This window comes from Mucor mucedo (genome assembly GCF_025094135.1).
Source record: "Mucor mucedo strain NRRL 3635 chromosome Unknown EV154scaffold_195, whole genome shotgun sequence".
Taxonomy (NCBI): Eukaryota; Fungi; Mucoromycota; class Mucoromycetes; order Mucorales; family Mucoraceae; genus Mucor; species Mucor mucedo.
Genome location: NW_026252479.1, coordinates 57,852 through 77,438, shown reverse-complemented (window position 1 = coordinate 77,438; position 19,587 = coordinate 57,852). Strand labels below are relative to the sequence as shown.

The following is a 19,587-nucleotide window of genomic DNA, read 5'->3' as shown; positions in this document are numbered from 1 at the left end:
TGTTATGTTATTTTTTTGTATCTTTTCCATTTCCCCTAGTTTTTTTTTTAATTCGTTGTTTTCCTTTTTTAATTTATGTTATCCCTTATCAACTCCTGCATTTTTTTTGTTTCTTTTTCCGTTTTTTCTACTCTTTTTTTTAACATCTTCAATTCAGTTAAAATATCAATTTTTTCTTCTATTCCGTTCTCCTCCTCCATTTCAATGTCTGATATATCCGATATTTCATTTTCGTTATCGTCCTCAAAATCATCTTCCTCTCTCATGTCTAGTTCCATTTGTTCTTCACTTGTTGATTGTGTTCGTATTTTAAAATGGTTTTCATTTCGTCATATGTTGTTCCTTTTTCGCATTTTTTGCACTTGTATCTGTGGCTTAGGTGGGTTTACTTTGGTTGCTTCTCCATTTTGCTGCTTGTAGGCTTCCAATTGTGTTACATGTTCTTGCTATGCTATTTGGTCATCTGTGCAATTCATACGCTGTACTCATACGGCTTCTATTTCTCCGTATATTGTACTCCCTTTTTTTTTCCTGTTATTGTTGGTTTTTTCTCCTATTTGTCTTTTTTTTCCTTTGTGGCTCTCGACATAATTTCTTGTACCTCTTCCAAATTGCATAGTGTTTTGTGCATTTTTTGCATTGTTAGTACAATCTCTGTACTTTCTTCATCTCCTACTTCCATGTATCTATTCTGTTGATGTTATCCATGCTCCTTTGCATTCTTGACATTCGATTTTTTTTTGGTGTTTGTTGAATTTATTAATAAATTCAATTTGCTGTTCATTCAGATGCTCCTTGTTTGCTAGTTGTATTTCATTAAGCATTTCTTCTATTCCTATTCCGGGAGAAGTTGATGCACTCCTTTTCTTCCGGTAATGTTCTCCTGATCGATGCTCATTATACCCAATGCGGATGATGTTGCATTTCTTCTTCTCTTTTTTTTTGTTGTTCATTATCATTTGTTTTAGTATTTTTTGTTGGTTTTTGTTGATTTTTCTGGTGCTGGTGGTTGTTGTGTTTTTGTTTAAGGTGGGTGACAGATAGGGGATGCCTATCTTGACCTCCTGATCGGTGGGCGTAGGTTCCTGCGACATGCGTTGTTGTCCAGGTGATATCTACTGCAACGATTTTTTTTACATTAGTTCTTTTTCTAGTTAAATTGCTTTGAATACTGCTTTATCGCGGATTTTAAGGGGGTGGCTTAGTCGAAAAAAGTATATAAGAAGGCGGATTTGCAACGCGCGATAAAACTATCTACTCTCTTCTTCGATAGTATAACTTAAGTGTTTATTGGTGAGGATGATGAGTACTAGTTACTCCCTCTTATGTTTCGTTTTAAATAATGAAAATATAGTAAAAATAAAATAAAGTAAAGGTGTGTCTAAAAAACTTCATATGTGATGAAGGAAAAAAAGTTAAAAATGGGAAAGGGAGAAATGTTGCATGAATTTGTTGTTATTTTGACAGGTGATCTTCAGGGTTTGTTTTCGCTGATTATATAATCAATTTTAATTTGTTGCTGTTGTTTTTTGAGATGCCTTCGGATTACCTCCGATTGGTTGTTCTTCTGTTGCTGGTTCTTGAAAAATGTCCATTGCTTCGTTCGTATTTCTTCCTGTCAATATTTGTTTCAAGTTGGTCTTCGCTAATAATATTTGGCGGTAAAAGCATCTTGCTACTGATTTTTTTACCGGCTCTCTAATAAATTCTAATGCTCTCATTGAACAGTTGTTCCTAATTTGCTCCAGTTTTGCTATTTTTTCTTCTGTCGATAGTCCTGCTAGTTTGCTGTCTCTTAAATGTGAAATATGTAGGTAGTTATATTCCTTTGTGAATATACCCGCCTGTTCCTAATTTTTTTTCTGCTGTGTCTTTATATTTTTCGTGTATTAATAGTAGTACTGTATCCCAATCTGGACAGTATGTATCAAGTACTTGAATATTGTCGATTCCTACGAAGGCTAATTTTTTTCTAATTTCGGATGGTTTCATTCGTCTTTTGCATGGTATATGTATGTTTATAAGTTGTTCTCTTCCTTTTTTTCTTCGAATGTTCTTGTTGCTATTTCCAATTGTTTCTTGGTTGGGTTGTTTTGTCGAAAAAATTGATTTTTTCTTCTTTTGGTCCAATTGTTGTTGTTGTTGTTTTGTTGTTGTGCTATATTGCTTTTTGTTGCTTTTAAGTATGGGAACTCGTTATGTGAGTTTGTGTTGCTGTCCTGAATTTTACTTTGATTTAAGTTTTCTTCTTGATAGTTGTTGTTGTTGTTATTTGTTTCATTGTACTCTTCTGTTTCATTTTCTTCTTCCATTTCTCGCATTTTCTTTTTTAGTTCAATATTTTCTTTTTTCAGGTTGATGTTCTCCCTAATAAGCTCCTGCATTTTTTTTGTTTCTTTTTCTGTTTTTTCTAATCTTTTTTTTAGTAGCTTCATTTCGTTCCAGACATTTATTTCTCCTGCTAGTTCTTCGTCTTGTTCCATTTCTGTGTCTGCGATATCTGGCACATCATTTTCGTCGTCATCTTCAAAATCACTTTTTTCTTCTGTATCTGTTTGCATCTGCTCTTCGTTTTTTTTTGTTGTTTCATACTTCAAAATAGTTTTCATCTCAGCAAATGTTGTTCCTTTTTCGCATTGTTTACATTTGTATTGTGGTTTTGGTGGCTTTCCTTGGTTTCTTCCATTTTTTTGTATAGTTCCAATTGTTCCGCATTTGTTGCATGATATTTTTTCTCTTGCTAGTTCATATTGTTCCATAACAGCTTCTACGTCTGCTGTATACTTTACTTCACCTGTTTTTTTCTTGTCATTTGTTGTAACTCTTGTATCTCCTATCTGTCTTTTCTTTTCTTTTGTTACTTTAGTGATTAATTCTTGTACCTCTGCCGTTGTAAATTTCTTTGTACATTTTTTGCATAATAAAACAATCTCTGCATATTCTTCGTCTTCGATTTCGATATGATCGATTCTGTCAATGTTTAACCATGTACCTTTGCATTTGCTACATTCTATTTGTTTCTGATATTTGTTGAATTTGGTGATAAATTCCATTTGTTGTTCATTCAAATGTTCTTTATTTGTTAGTTTCAATGTGTCTAAGGCCTCGCTTGTTCCTATTCCGGGGGAAATTGGTGCACTCCTTTTTTTTCCTGTTGTGCCGTTTTTTGTTTTGTCCTGGTCTATATCCATTATGCCTAGCGCGGTTGATGGTGTATTGTTTCCTGCTTCATTTTTTTGTTCTTTTTCATTTGTTTTCGTATTTTTTTGTTGGGTCTTATTGTTTTTTCTGATGTTTCTAGTAACTGCTGTTGTTTCATTTAAGGTAGGTGATAAATAGGGGATACCTATCGTGACCTCCTGATCGTTGGGCGTAGGGTCGTGTGACATGCTTTGCTTGTGCAGGTGATATCTACTGCCCGACTTGTTTTTTAATTAGTTCCTTTTCTGGTCAAATTGATTTTATCGCTGATTTTAACGGGTGGCTTAGTCGAAAAAAAAGTATATAAGAAGGTGGATTTTCAACGCGCGATAAAACTATCTTATCTTCTTCGATAGTATAACTTAAGTGTTTATTGGTGAGGATGATGAGTACTAGTTACTCCCTCTTATGTTTCGTTTTAAATAATGAAAATATAGTAAAAATAAAATAAAGTAAAGGTGTGTCTAAAAAACTTCATATGTGATGAAGGAAAAAAGTTAAATATGGGAAAGGGAAAATGTTGCATGAATTTGTTGTTATTTTGACAGGTGATCTTCAGGGTTTAATTTCGCTGATTATATAATCACTTTAATTTGCGGTTGGTGGTTTTAGCCAATGAATAAGCGGGGAGATATCCTCAGGGTCTGGATTCATTTCGTCTTCTGTTGTGTGGCAAAGTGTTTCTATTTTGTTAAATATTTTTGTGAGTTGTATCCATTTTTGAATAAAGTAATTTTGCTTTATTCTGTTGCTGATTTGTTTTGTTGGTAGTTGGTTCAAGATGTAGTCGATAGGTGATGTGACGATTATCGGTACTTGTAATATTTGATGTAACTTTAGACATTGAGTTAAATGATTTCTAGTGGTGTTATTGTTTAATGTTGTGTCGCAGTTTTTACATGTTGTTGGTCGTCCGGGTAGCCATCCCATTCTCCATCTGATTATTCTGCTTCTTTCGAAATTATGCATAGGTAGATACATAATGGGATCATTTGCTATATTTGATCTGCACATGCCTACATAAAATTGTTCACATTGTTTTTGTATCATATTTTTTTTTAAATACTTATTAATTGCTTCTCGCAGCAATTTTTCGTAATGAATGTGGGAAGGGTTCTTGAGTTTGCTGGCGGGAGTGGTAGAGATTGCCAGATCTCGTTTCTTTTTTGTAATTTTTTGAAATGAGTGTCGCGGGTTGTAATGACTTGTCTCAGCATTGTGTAAATGAGTGTGGTGTTAGGTAGCTGGAATGTGCGGTATATGTTTTTGGCTTGTAACACCATTTTTCGCTCTTCCATTGTTGCTATTTTGTTCATATGTTTTATTGCTGTGTTGATGACGTTGCATGTCCATGGAATATTTTCCTTATTGCGTTGTCCTGGGCTTTTTCTAGTAGCTTAAATGTTTTTTTGGTTGTATTGATAATAGATAATCCATATTCAAATACTGGTCGAACGAATGTTTTATAAAACCTGAGCGTGAGAAATTTGTCAAACCCGGAGTTGTTTGCTCCTATTTGGTGTATCGCTTGCATTGCCCTTGTTCCTTTTGCTGCATTATTTAAAATCATATTTTTATCATCTATACCTGCACTGTTAAAATAAATTCCCAAGTACTTGCAAGATGTTTGGATTTCAATTTGTTGTTCATAGATTGAGTATTGTTGTTCATAGTAATTAATATCTTCGATGTTGCGTATGCTGTTTGTATCTGGTGATAAAATTAAGCTTTTGGCTGGGTTCCATTTATATCCTTTTTCATATGAGTGTTCCTCTGCTAGCTTCAACATTTGTTTTATTTCTTCTGGTGTTCCTATACAAGCTACATCATCTGCAAATAATAATGAATTAAGTGAGTAGGATATATTTTGTATTTCTATTTTTGTTGTATCGGCACCAGCTGCAGCTCTTAATTTTTCGGGTAAAGAGTTGATAAAATAGAGTATAAATGTGGCGATAAGGTTGATCCCTGTAATACACCCGTTTCTGTAGTAAATGGTGTGGTTGATTTTAATCCATTTTGAATAACTTCAATTTGTACTTCGTTAAACATTTTTTTCAGTAGTTCTATGAATGGTATGGACATGTTGCTTTTTGTTTTAAGTGTGTTCCAAATGATATTTCTATCTGTTACGTCATAGGCGGATTGTATGTCTAATAGTGCTACAACTGGTGCTTTACCTGTTTTTTGTTTGTGTTTAATAATTAGTTCCTGTAATATTAGCGCTTGGTCTATTGTGGATCTTTTTTCTCTGAATCCCCCCTGAACTGGATCCAATTTGATGCTTTGATTCAGTAGTGATGCATATATTGAGAATTCAAATATTTTTCTTGTAACACATATGAGACTAATTGGTCTATAGTTTTTTGGATGTTGGGGGTCACCCTTTTTGTATATGGGTATGACTTGGGCTATATTCCATTTTTCTGGGAGGACTGTGTATTTCCAGCATATTTTGAAGATGGCGTAGAGTATTGGTGCTATTGTTTCGGCTATGGGCTGGAACATTTCTGCTTTGAGGTGGTCCACTCCTGGTGCTTTATTTTTGGGTAATCTATTAATGGCATCTATAATTGTTTCCACTGTGAAAGGGGGTACTTGTGTATAACCTCCTGGAGGTGGTGCATGATCTAAAGTTAGGTTTTCTATTTGTGTATTTCTGATGTTACCATTAAACGTGTTTTTCCAATTGAGTGTTAGTTTATCGACTGCGTCTTGTGGTCCATCTATGCTTTCAAATGCCACGCGAATTCCTTTATTGGATTTGATGTTTTTAATTTTATTTGTTGCTTTGCTGAATTCCGTTGAGTTTAGTGTGTTGCAGAAGTTTCTAAAATGTTTATTTTTTTCTGATCTTATTTTTTTTCGTACTTCGTCTGCTAAATCTAGGTGTTCTTTCCAGTATTTTGCTTTATTGATTCCTGTGGCTCTTTTCCACTTTCTATATATTTTTTCTCTTTTTTCTGAAATATTTTGTAATTCTGCCGTCCAAAACCATTTCCATTGTTTTTGTCGTGGTGTTTGTTTATTGATAGTGGCGTCTAGCGATTCATATATTGACGTGCATAAGTTGTTTTCGATGTCATCAATTTTTTCCTGTATTTCATATGTTGGCATAGTGTTGTTGTTATTTATTGTGTCTATTAATGATTGTATGTGGGGTATTTTCCGACGCATGATTGTCCTGTAGTCTAAAATATATTTGTTTTCATTTGTATTTGTTTCTGTATTACCTTGGGTCGTCCCCTGTGTTGGGATTTCCCCTTTTTTCATAAATTTATTTAGTTGCCATAGTTTTCTTGGATGTTCTATTTTTTCTGGTGGGGCTGGTAGTGAGTGTATAAAGAAAAAAATACTAGTTTGTGGTTGGATCCAAGGGATGCATCATCGTGTATTTCCATATATGGGTCGATTATGTCCTCTTTTTTGTTGCTTAAAAATAGATCGATGATGCTTTTTTGATCTTCTGTATTCATGTGTGTTGATCCTTTTATATAGGTTGGTTGTCCATAAGTTAGTTGTTTGTTCCATAAATGTAATCCATTTTCTGCTATAATATTAAGGAGAGATGTACATCGTACATTGGTGATGGGCATATAAGTGTTATTGACTATTCTTCTGTCGCCTAGGTAATTTCCCATTCTGCAATTAAAATCGCCGCATAGGATTATTTTGTCATTGTTCATATTGTGTTTTCTTATTTCTGTGTTGATTATATTTTCGAACTCTTGTGTTGTTACTGTGGGGTTAGGTGGTATGTAAAAGCATATAATGATATAGTTTTTAATTCTGCATGTTAGTACGTATTTGTTTGTAATTGGATCTGTAATGACTGTATGGGGAAATTTCGGGTTAATTAATAAAGTTATTCCGTTTATACCCTTATATCCATTTTCGGCTAGCTGTGCATAATTATTTTTTTGTATCCATGATGTTTTAAATGATTGTGATTCTAGGAGCCATGATTCTGTGATGAAAAAGAGTGAAGTTGAAGGATTGATTTGTTGGAGTGTGAAATCTATTGATTCCTTGGTCATTCCTGTTGCGTTCCATAGTGTGATGTTTAGTTTTTCACACATTAAATATTATTTTGGTGGTTTGTTTGTGTCTCGTCGTCGCCTTGGCTTTCTCCAACTGGGGCGGTTTGGTTCTCTTCTGATGTTGATTCTTTGAATATATCCATTGCTTCGACTACGTTTCGTCCTGTTAGTATTTGCTTCAGTTGGTCATCACTAATTATTTTTTGTCGGTGAAAACATCTCGCAACTGATTTTTTTACTGGTTCTCTTATAAAGTCGAGTGCTCTCATTGAACAGTTATTTCTAATTTGCTCTAATTTTGTTGTCTTTTCTTCTTTCGATAATCCTGTAAGTCTGCTATCTCTCAAATGTGAAACATGTAAGTAGTTATATTCTTTTGTTTGTATACCAGCCTGGTCTAATTTTTTTTCTGCCGTCTCTTTGTATTTTTCATGTATTAATAAAAGTACTGTATCCCAGTCAGGGCAGTATGTGTCCAGTACTTGTATGTTGTCAATTCCCACAAAAGCCAGTTTTCTTCTTATTTCTGATGGTTTCATTCTTCTTTTGCAAGGTAAATAAATGTTGATGAAATTATTCTCTTCTGTTTTTTCTTCAAATGTTCTTGTGGCTAATTCTAATTGTTTTTTTGATGGATTATTTTGTCGGAAAAACTGGTTTTTTCTTCTTTTGGTCCAATAGTTGTTATTGTTACTGTTGTTGTTTTGTTGTGTGTTATTATTTTTTGTAGCTTTTAGGTAGGGGAACTCTTCTTGTGAGTTCATATTGATTTCCTGGTTGTTTTTATCTTCTGTTTGGTTTATATTGTTAGTGCTTGTTTCATTTTGCTCCTCTGTGTAACCGCTATTATTTTCTGCCCTTCCTTTTCCTTTATCTTTTTTGTCTATTTTTTCCTTTTCTGTTATGTTATTTTTTTGCATCTTTTCCATTTCCCCTAGTTTTTTTTTTAATTCGTTGTTTTCCTTTTTTAATTTTATGTTATCCCTTATCAACTCCTGCATTTTTTTTGTTTCTTTTTCCGTTTTTTCTACTCTTTTTTTTAACATCTTCAATTCAGTTAAAATATCAATTTTTTCTTCTATTCCGTTCTCCTCCTCCTCCATTTCAATGTCTGATATATCCGATATTTCATTTTCGTTATCGTCCTCAAAATCATCTTCCTCTCTCAGTGTCTAGTTCCATTTGTTCTTCACTTGTTGATTGTGTTTCGTATTTTAAAATGGTTTTCATTTCGTCATATGTTGTTCCTTTTTCGCATTTTTTGCACTTGTATTGTGGCTTAGGGGGTTTACTTTGGTTGCTTCCATTTTTTTGTAGGCTTCCAATTGTGTTACATTTCTTGCATGATATTTGTCCTCTGTGCAATTCATACTGTACTACTACGGCTTCTATTTCTTCCGTATATTGTACTCCCTTTTTTTTTCCTGTTATTGTGTTTTTTTCTCCTATTTGTCTTTTTTTTTCCTTTGTGGCTCTCGACATAATTTCTTGTACCTCTTCCATTGCATAGTGTTTTGTGCATTTTTTGCATGTTAGTACAATCTCTGTACTTTCTTCATCTCCTACTTCCATGTTATCTATTCTGTTGATGTTTATCCATGCTCCTTTGCATTCTTGACATTCGATTTTTTTTTGGTGTTTGTTGAATTTATTAATAAATTCAATTTGCTGTTCATTCAGATGCTCCTTGTTTGCTAGTTGTATTTCATTAAGCATTTCGTCTATTCCTATTCCGGGAGAAGTTGATGCACTCCTTTTCTTTCCGGTAATGTTCTCCTGATCGATGCTCATTATACCCAATGCGGATGATGTTGCATTTTCTTCTTCTCTTTTTTTTTGTTGTTCATTATCATTTGTTTTAGTATTTTTTTGTTGGTTTTTGTTGATTTTTCTGGTGCTGGTGGTTGTTGTGTTTTTGTTTAAGGTGGGTGATAGATAGGGGATACCTATCTTGACCTCCTGATCGGTGGGCGTAGGTTCCTGCGACATGCGTTGTTTGTCCAGGTGATATCTACTGCACGATTTTTTTTTTTTTAATTAGTTCTTTTTCTAGTTAAATTGCTTTGAATACTGCTTTATCGCGGATTTTAAGGGGGTGGCTTAGTCGAAAAAACGTATATAAGAAGGCGGATTTGCAACGCGCGATAAAACCATCTACTCTTCTTCTTCGATAGTATAGTGGTGAGTATCCCCGCCTGTCACGCGGGAGACCTGGGTTCAATTCCCAGTCGGAGAGTTTTTTTTTTTGTAGGCATTAGGTCCTCACAATTTGAAATTGTCGGGTCTGATATAAGTGTTAAGCTTAGTTATAGATATTTAAGTAGAGTAGTAAAAGAGTTATCGTTTTATTGAATGATTGATCTGACATATTTATAAGTATCTAAAAGCAGTCACGACAATACCCCCTTCCCAAAAAGAGCTTCATGTACGGGGAAAAATTATGAATTCATAATTTTATCTTTTGCTCTGGCTGTGCGAGGGATATACCAAGATTTGTCGATTGGGTTGCCATCATATTTTACTGGATGCAATCTATCAGTGTGGACCCAAGAAGAATATACTTTTCCATCCACTTCCTTGATTTGATATGTATTGAAATCAAAGTTGCACTTGATAACTTGATATGGTCCCATCCAGTTGAATTCAAGGCCTTTCTTGCTTTCATGCCTGAGCATGACATAGTCATCAATCTTGAATTCTTGAGTTTTCTGATTTTTTAATGCACCATCCCACTTTTCTTTGTCTTTTTCGGCCTGTATTCTTAGTCTATCTTCAGCTTGGAAACGATTTTCGCGAAGATATCGCAAATGGGTTAGAGCATCTTCAGCTATCAACTCCGGGTCTTCTTCTGTAAGCGGATCCATAAAAGGCCTAAGTGGATCGCCAGGGAGAATAGGATCTACGCCATACGTCATATAAAATGGGCTGAGGCCAGTAGTTGCATGCTTACGTACTCGACACGCAAAGAGAGCAGTTTCCATAAACTCATCCCAACTGTGAACTTCTCCTTTCACGTATTTGGTCAACATGTGCTTAAATGTTTGGTTAAGACGTTCACATTTGGAGTTCGTACGAGGATGAAACGCACTGGTGAAAATATGATGAGTCTTGATCTTCTGCATATATTGTTTCAATATCTTTGACATGAAATTGGCACCACGGTCAGTTACAATTTCTACTGGGCAGGAAAATCGCATAACAATTTCTTCATAGATGAATTTGACTATTTCAGAAGCAGTAGCAAATGGAAGAGCTTTTGCTATAGGCCAGTTAGTGTTGTAATCGACTGCCATGATTATCCATTTATTGCCATTTTTTGTGAGGGGCAATTCACCAATAAAATCCAGATGCCAACGAGAAAAAGGCGGAGGTACTTCCAAAGGTTTCATAGGAGCGTGGTGAACATCTTTTTCTTTTCTAGAATGCAGTTGACATTCAGGACATTGCGATAGCCAGTTAGAGATATCACCTGCCATTTTCGGCCACCAAAATCTTGTTTTCATCAATTGCGTAACGGTAAGTTTCCCTTGATGGCCAAAACCTCTGTGAAAATCTTCTACTAAGTCGGCTCTTCGTTTAAAGGGAATGAATTTCACCAATTTTTCTAAGGAATCCGTTGAATTGGTTAATTTCTTCCAAACATGACTTTCTTTGACAACAAAATTCTTGTGTTGATTAATCAGTTGTTTTTTGATATTTTCAGGCCAAGAATCTTCATCGTGGAAATAGAACAGTGGCCAGTCTTGCAATGGATCGGTAATTAAAGGATCATCAAATTGACGAGTTTTCTCAGATATAACAGCAGCACAGACTTCGGGTGAATCATATAAGTAGCGCGGCTCAAAAGACTTGTCATTGGGAGTGCAATCAGGACCTTCCTTTCTACTTAAGCTGTCCGGAACTATTTGCTCAATACCTTTTTTGTAAATAATTTTTGGTGAATATTGGCTCAACTCAGCCATCCATCTTTCAAGTCGAGGAGATATCTTGGCAGAATCGTTGTAGTATTTCAGAGGTAAATGGTCAGTATAAACTTCATAATCGTTACCATCGATGAAACAACGCCATGTACGAAGACAGTGCAATATGGCTAAATATTCTCTTTCTTGGGCTGGATATGCTCTTTCCGGAGCACTGAACTTGTGAGATTCATAAGCGACAGGTTTCCATTTGTTATCATCGTTAGGGTCTTCTTGAAGGAGTACACCACCACACATGTAGTCTGAGCTATCGCATTCAATTCTCCATCGATTTGTCATACAAGGTGTAAGTAATACAGGAGCAGATGTGATCATTTTCTTGATATCTTCAAACGCAGCTTGACATTCACTAGTCCAATTTATACCTCGTTGTTTATGACCACCACCTTTGGTAAGGTCGGTGATTGGGGCAGCAACACCAGCAAAAGAGGGCAGAAAACATTTATAGTACTGACACATACCAATAAACTTGCGAATATCTTGTACAGTTTTTGGGATAGGCCAAGATAAAATAGCTTCCACTTTTCTTTTGGACGGACTTATTCCTGCATTAGCAATAATATCATAACCAAGAAATGTTAGTTGTTTACGATTGAACTTGCATTTGTTTCGATTGACCACCAGACCAGCTTCGGCTAATTTCTTCATCACCATGTGCACATGCTCCTTATGAACTTTGATGTCTTTGTCTTTTGTAAAGATTAGCACATCATCAATATATACAATACAGATCTTATCTATATATTCATGTAATACGGAATTCATCATTTTCATGAACTGAGCGCCACTATTCTTGAGACCAAACTGGAATGACTTTCCATCGAAACTGACCATATCTTGTAGTAATAGTCGTTTTTTCGGAGTCGTTTTCGGTTAATCGTTGCTGATGAAAACCGCTTTGCAAATCAATCGAACTAAAATATTGAGCACCGTGTAATTGTTCAAGACATTCATCGATTCGAGGTACAGGTATTCTTTGTGATATGGTAGCCTTGTTGACAGAGCGGAAATCACAGACCATACGAAGTTTCGGAGGTTGACCTTCAACAGCAGCTGGGCTTTTAACAAATAGAACAGGTGTACCGTATTGTGAAGAAGTTGGTTCTAATAATCCTTGTTTAAGCAGCGTATCCAATTGACGTTTCAATTCCCGAAGTTCCAGAGGACTCATCTTGTATGGGGGTTTTGCATCAATTTTTACATTGGGATCCAATACAATCATGTCTTCAACAGAATCACGCATGGGCGGGAGACTATCAATGACACCTTTAAAGACAGTTGGGTATGCCGCAGCCAATTCATCGATCCATTCTTGATTCGTAATTTCTTCAGCCGATCGTTGTACGGGGCCAGAAGTAGGAGTATCGACCATAACCAAAAGATCATTCTGATCATCTAATACTGAAAGGTCTATCAAATAGCATTCATCAATTTTACCTTTTTTGAATAATCTGTCTAATTGTTTAGCAGTAATAACAAAATCCATATCAAGAGGTTTAGAATTATTATTGGTTATATCGGGGATCAGTTCTACTTTATCTACTGGCTGAATCATATGCAATTACAGTGGATCTATTACAGTGACTTGATTAGGGTTGTTACCTATCCGAATTTTCCATTGTCCAGAGAACCAATCGGGGATAGGCTGTACTTGCGATAACCATGAACGACCCAAAATAACATCAAACTTTGTGCCAAATAGATAAGCTTCAATTCGATCCGTATATCCACCTAAAGCAATCGAGAATGACGCAATTGAATCAATGGCTGTTTGTTGGCCATTTGCTGTTTCTACGACTTGACCTTGTAGTGTTGGTTTGACTTTCGATACATAAGGCAACAATCTAGGATGAATATAGTTGGCACTTGCACCTGAATCAATAAGAACAACACAGGGGTGACCATTCACAAGAATTCTATATAGCGGCAATTTGTTCTGGATGTTTTCAGCATGGAGCAAAAAGTCGATATCTTTTTGTATAATTGCTTGATTGACATTCAATGGTTTGACAAAAGAGGCAGAGGACGGTAACACAGAATACAATAATAATGCATCATTCGAACACTGGGCAGAAGTAGAATCTTTATTACTTTGACTATTTAAATTATTACTAGATTGAGGATTCCCTTGCATTGGAGCAGAACCTTGTTGGTAATTCTGGTCTTGAGAGGGATAGTAATTGTTTTGGGGATAGTAACCATCGTTTTCGTAATAATGATCATGAATAGATTCATTCATATAATGCAGTTCGGCATTACCTCGTCTACAGTTGTACTGCAGATGGCCCACCATACCACAATTGTAGCATGATCTGCTTTCACCACCATTCATACCACCACGAAAGCCACCACGAAAGCCACCACGGAAACCACCACGAGAAGGACCAAAAGAACCACGAGAAGGACCAAAAGAGCCACCACGAGATGAACCAAAAGAACCACCACGAGAACCACGAAAGCCACCACGGTAAGAGCCACGAAAACCACCACGACCACCATTGTTATTGACATAATTCAATACCTCTCGAGCAATTGTCACAGAAAGATCCATTGGCTCGGGCATCGACGGATCAGAGGCAAATGATGGAATGGATGGTAAACTTCCATGTTCATTCCGAGCCGATTCGAAAGTATACGCCGCTTGAATTGCTTCATCCATTGAGGGGCATTGGTCACCACGGTAAAGGCTACGTAATTGAATCCGGGCATCTTTACTTTTTAATCCACGGATAAACTTGGCAACCGCTTCATCATCAGTCATTCTAGGAATTCCTAGTTTCAGATTCATAAAATCTTGAATGTAATTGGAGATATTTGTTCGCTGTTGTAATTCTTCCATTTTATCTCGAAAAATCTGCGCTGAGTTAAGAGGTTTGAAACAAACCAGAATACGGGATTTCAGGGTCGACCAATTAGTAGGAGCGGACTCCGAGGCTTCCAGATTTCTAAACCAAACGGATGCCATCTCAGAAAGCAAAGTTTTAGCAAATTTGAATGTTTGAGTACCATTCCAGGCCTTGTAATCTTGATAGTCCTCGATAGATCGAATCCAGTTATCAATTACAAACGGATCTCTAGTACCATTGTACTTGGTTGGTTTATTAATTAGATCCAAGTCTTGATCGTTGCTATTGTTGTTGTTAGTTTGGACTAAATTGACTATTTCCTTTAAAGCCGCAGTTAAATTGTTCATATCGATATTGTTGCTGTTATTATTCATTTCCATATCGTTCATGTTGTTGTCGTTGTTACTTGAAATATTAGAGTTAAATTTTTCGATCAGTGTTCTTGCTAATGTATTCCAATGTAATTCTCTTGCGATAGTTGATTTAAGTCTTTCTCCGGGTAAGATGTCTTCCTTGTGAGTAATTCTTAATTTGTTATAACCAGCACGTTTGTCAATATCTAATCCTGATTCAATCCGTTCTTCGATTTCAAATTGATTTAAAAATTTCTGTCTATCCATAAATCCTGTATACAAAGGTATACAATAAAATAAAAATAAAAAGAATCTGGTGCTACCAAATGTCGGGTCTGATATAAGTGTTAAGCTTAGTTATAGATATTTAAGTAGAGTAGTAAAAGAGTTATCGTTTTATTGAATGATTGATCTGACATATTTATAAGTAAATAAAAGCAGTCACGACACATACAGGATTTTGAAGTCAATTTTGACAGTGTCGTGATAGTCGTTATAATATTTTAGTATATAAAATAAAAGTAGAGTAGATCAAAGATGACTTTATTTAATTTAATTATGGATTCTATTTTATAGGTGAGCGGAGGTGATATGATTTATAAGTACGACAACAGAATTTTTTTTTTCGCCCAAATACGTAGCCAATTTCGTGCTAATCAGAACTCGTTTTCGCTCATGTTCGGAGACAATATCGCCCAATTTCTAGGACGTTTTTGGCACAATTTGTCAATTGTTTTAATGTCTGGCAATTGAGTCGTTGCGGCGCATCTGTACGGCGTGGCCAATATTATTTTTTATTTTATGCGAGGAAAAGATACTCTTTATTGATACTCTGTGAAACTTAAAATATAAAAATACAATTTGGACACCGATGCTCTCATGCAGCATCCTTCTTTACTCACTTTAGCCTTTTGGGTATTGTTGGCCTAAATCTTCGTGCCGGCTTGGTCCATCGATTCTCCCTCTGGATAAACAGTGGTACCGGCCCGACAAATTCGTAGATAATTTAGTCTTAAGATGGACACAAATTCGAACATTACTGTAAACAATTTCATCATATATATTTTATTAAAAAAAAAAAAAGAAAAAAAAAAGAAAAAGTTACAACATATCCTCCTTGGTAATGCACCTTTGGAAGTACGACATCGAGTGTGAGACATATCCTTGACAATCAGAAGCACTGACAGTCCTCAAACCTTCCTCCGTCTTTCCCAAAAGAGTTAGCGTGTCATCTAAATATTCCCTTTTAACATAAGACTTCAATTTGGAGAAAAGTTCTTCGATCGGGTTCAGAAATGGACTCCAGGTCTGTAAGTAGACTACTTTATGCCTAGGAAAGTGCTGTAAAATCTTCTGTACTACGGGCGATTTGTAAATTGGGCAGTTGTCCATGATAATCGTTTGATTGGTGCCTTAGTTCTTTCTAGGTAAAGATATAGCTCCTTCATGTAATCCGCAAATACTTCACCATTGGTTCCATGCGTAGTATCATTCACAGCACAATAACTACACCATTTGTTGACATAGCAGCAATCAATGGCATGTTTCGTTTGCGCTGGCTACTCACTAATTGGAATGCTGGAGTTCCTTTTTTGGATCTTGCACAGCCTCTTGTCACTCACAAGTTAAACCCGCTCTCATCGACGAAAATACAATTATGGTTATAGGTGATTCCTTCAACCATCATTTGATTACAGTAGTCAAATCTTGTATCTTTAATTACTGGATCATTTCGTCTTCCCGGGTACTTGTGTAGTTTTTTCAGAGTATATTCGATGGGTTTTTTTAATGCGTAACTGGTACCGGTAATACAGTGGGGAGTTTCCATCTTAAAATGAAGTTTTAAGCGGGATTGAATGGTATCCAATGTAATAGAAGGGTTTTCATCAACCAAAGCTTGGATAAATTGAAGGTGCTCGTCATTGATCTTAGCATAATGACAGCCTCTGTCATGAACCAGGTACTTTGCACTCTGCCCCTGACCATAAATCCCCGACTACTGGAATGTTCTGGAATCTCACACTGAGATTCAACAACCCCAGTGTCCAGAACCTTCCAGGGCATTCCAAGACTATCCATGCAATGAACCTCCGCTTCCAAGAGATTAGTAATCATGACTCGTTTTCGAGTATCTCCGACGCCAAACAATTGGTAATCATGACTCATGGGTTTCGGCCACGTAAGATGAAACCAACACTAAGACTAATTAGGTAAGCCAAGACATTCTTAAATGCAAACCCATGTTATCTGAAAAGATATAAATACTCCGGCTTTCCATCGCCTTCCCCGTTCCATGTCGATTATCTTGTATTCTTTCCCCTTCCTTATGTAATCAATTATTATAATTAGGTATTTCATAAACCATTCTCCTTTGTCTTTGTTTAACTAGTAGGTATCTTCTGATATTATTGCTATAATATATTCCTAGCCACGTTCCTGACAGCCTCCCCTTTTGAGTGATTCTACTCTACCAGTATCTTCAAAAATTTTGTTATTGACGTCAAAGTAGATAGTGAGATTCGTAGGTTCGATGCCATTTCGTTCATGGTTTTAACACCACGATGATCTTCCAAGTATTTAATAATTTCTTTTCTTAAATTGTCCCTGATTTTTTGATATTTAGTTCTTCTTTTACTTATAGGTTGAACAGTTTGGTTTTGCTGTGACATATTTTCTTTAATCGGCATTTTTATATATAAACTTATAATCAATAAGAGAAAGATGATATGAGATTTGCTTCGGATAGAACAATTACGGTCCTTATATAGTTTATTGCTTAGAATGTCAAAAGTTCCAACACATTGTTTATGATCTCGAAAGTTCCAACACATTGTTTATAATCTCAAAAGATCCAGCACATTATATGTAATATCGAACGTTCGAGGACACTGTTTATAATCTCGAAAGTTCCAAGACATCATATAAATTTATGTTCAACTCTCATGTGACGAAAATGATTTCCTGAAAGTTCGAATTAGTGTCTGTCTTAAAATTAAATTGTCTAGAAAATGTGCCAAATCGTCCTAGAAATTGGGCGAAACTGTCTCCGAACTTGAGGGAAAACGAGTTCTAATTAGCACGAAATTGGTTACGTATTTGAGCGAAAAAAAAAAACTTTCAAAATTGACTTCAAAATCCTGTATTGTAAGATGAATTATAATGATTACATTGCGTCCACTCTGATTTGTGGTGCCTTCTTTTTTGGCATTTTGTCTTGTTTTTTTTGTTCTCTCATGTACATACTTTCTTGTACCACTTGCCATGCCAGAAATATATATAAATCATTATTTATCCCCTTTTATTTTGCCGATCATTATTCTATTTTAGGGCATTTTTCAAAAAATGACCTTTAGCTTTTCTGCAAAAAAAATTTCGTTTCCCACTTTATGGTCAATTTATTCCGGAGTTTTATTTATAAAAAAAGGGTCCCAGAGGGAGGTTTTACACTGTAAACCGATTGTACTGTTTTTCTTTTTTTCGTGTCCCACTTTTATGGTTCATTTTAATGCCGACTAACAAAACATCAGGAGCCATTACTTTCTTTTTCTTTCTAAAAAACAGCATGGGTAGACCAAGATTAACAGATGCTGAAAAAGAAGAACGAAAACGACTTCAAAGCGAAAAGCGAAAAAAAAAACGAAGATCTACTTCGTCCGCGCTATTGACCTATGAGGAAAAAAGAGAGCGTGAAAGAAAGCGTAAAGCAAAGCAAAGAGAAGATCCCTCGTTCAGGGAGCAAGAAATCAGCAGAAACGCAGACGATATGAGGTACAGCACAAATGACTAAAAAAAAAAATAACGCCACTAATATTTAAAAAAAAAAGGGTGACAACGATATGGAGTACAATACCAGCCAAGCTGCTGATCAAGATGATAACAATGGAAATCAGGTAATATATTGTGCGATATGTTTAAGTAACAATGTATTAAAGATTTTATTCGACAGGCTTTCGAAGCCATTCAATAAAAATACTATAAATTAAGGAAGGGCCAACATCTATATGTCTGTGTTGCAATGTTACATAATTTCCTTCGCAATCGAAACACTTGAAAGCAGAACTTTAACACATACAGGAGGTACCGTCAAATTTATTAAGACCATTTTTGGAGCTGTTACAGATTCTATGAAAGACGATGCTCTGGAAGAATTAAGTGGCACATATTGCAATCCTTGTTTTCAAGATATCAAGCAGTTTAAACTTCCTCGACTTTGTCTAGCTAATTGATTTAAGCTTGCTGATTTGCCTTCTGAAATCACCCGATTGGATCGAATTGAAGAGCGATTAGTCGCAACAAGACACAAATTCATGTCAGTTTGGACAGTTGCAGGTGTTAGAGGCCAGTTTAAAGGTAACGGAGCAATCGACAACAATCCTGTATCAGTTGACGCTTTCCGTTACATCCCTACCTCGTTCACTCAATGATACCAGAATTATGCCTATTCGGCTTGCCAGAAGAATGACGGATGTTCACAATTACATGGAGGGAAATGTAAACGCGAGATATGTCTGGGAAGCTATTCATTACTTGCAAACTCAGTCAGCATACGAAAAGCACGAAATTGCAATTGACGATACCTGGTTAAATGCGTATGATCAATAAACCCCAGAGAGCGATCTAGCAGAAGAAATGGATGAAGAAGACGATGTGGAGGGGCAAGATGGTCGCGGAATTGTAGAAGATGACATTCCAATCGGTGGTATTGAAACGCTGTACTCGGGTGAAGAACTACCGGATTTAGATAATGCCACATGATAAAAAATGACTCCTGGTGAGAAATCAACTGCGCTTTCGCTATTAATGGATGAAGACACGGATTTTATGGCATTTCCCAAAATATTTGGTGGACAAATTCTTAGATCAATGTATAATGAAAAGCCGTTATCGTATGCATCTTTAACGAAATCGTTGATTCGAATCGCTGATCGTCGAACTGTACGTCCGTATTATCTTTTTTTCATGCATAAAAAAAGATTACTCTTAAATTTGGTCGGTGGAGTGTCTACTATAATGCGCAAAAGTAAGCCTAACAATAAGGAATTAAAAGCAAAGCAGGTTTTCCGTGGTGTTAGAAGCTCGCCTACGTATTGGAAAACCGAGAAATGTAACGTAATGGCCATGACTCGTCAGTTAGGCATTCCGACACTCTTTGTATCTCTTTCAGTTG

At 35.9% G+C, this 19,587-nt stretch overlaps 4 protein-coding genes and 1 non-coding gene across 5 annotated transcripts; 1 reads left to right on the top strand and 4 right to left on the bottom strand.

Moving 5' to 3' along the window:
- Positions 1-1,455: 1,455 nt before the first annotated feature.
- On the bottom strand, positions 1,456-3,389 carry EV154DRAFT_487672 (uncharacterized protein; the record flags this gene model as incomplete). The annotated part of the gene is made up of 4 exons (XM_051598996.1): positions 1,456-1,490; positions 1,550-1,794; positions 1,841-1,952; positions 2,231-3,389. The coding sequence occupies 4 exons, from the start codon at positions 3,387-3,389 to the stop codon at positions 1,456-1,458; spliced, it is 1,551 nt and encodes a 516-aa protein (XP_051451248.1).
- Positions 3,390-3,789: 400 nt separating this feature from the next.
- EV154DRAFT_487671 (uncharacterized protein) lies at positions 3,790-4,499 on the bottom strand (the record flags this gene model as incomplete). The annotated part of the gene is made up of 2 exons (XM_051598995.1): positions 3,790-4,217; positions 4,268-4,499. 2 exons carry the CDS (start codon positions 4,497-4,499, stop codon positions 3,790-3,792), a joined length of 660 nt encoding a protein of 219 aa, XP_051451247.1.
- A 2,804-nt stretch (positions 4,500-7,303) lies between these two features.
- Positions 7,304-7,873, bottom strand: EV154DRAFT_398014 (uncharacterized protein; the record flags this gene model as incomplete). Its single annotated transcript, XM_051595220.1, has 1 exon — positions 7,304-7,873. A coding segment is annotated over one exon (570 nt), but the record flags the coding sequence as incomplete, so codon positions are not given.
- A 520-nt stretch (positions 7,874-8,393) lies between these two features.
- Positions 8,394-9,230, bottom strand: EV154DRAFT_487669 (uncharacterized protein; the record flags this gene model as incomplete). The annotated part of the gene is made up of 1 exon (XM_051598994.1): positions 8,394-9,230. One exon carries the CDS (start codon positions 9,228-9,230, stop codon positions 8,394-8,396), a length of 837 nt encoding a protein of 278 aa, XP_051451245.1.
- Positions 9,231-9,405: 175 nt separating this feature from the next.
- Positions 9,406-9,477, top strand: EV154DRAFT_t139. Its single transcript has one exon. It is a non-coding gene; the product is annotated as a tRNA-Asp (tRNA).
- Positions 9,478-19,587: the final 10,110 nt, after the last annotated feature.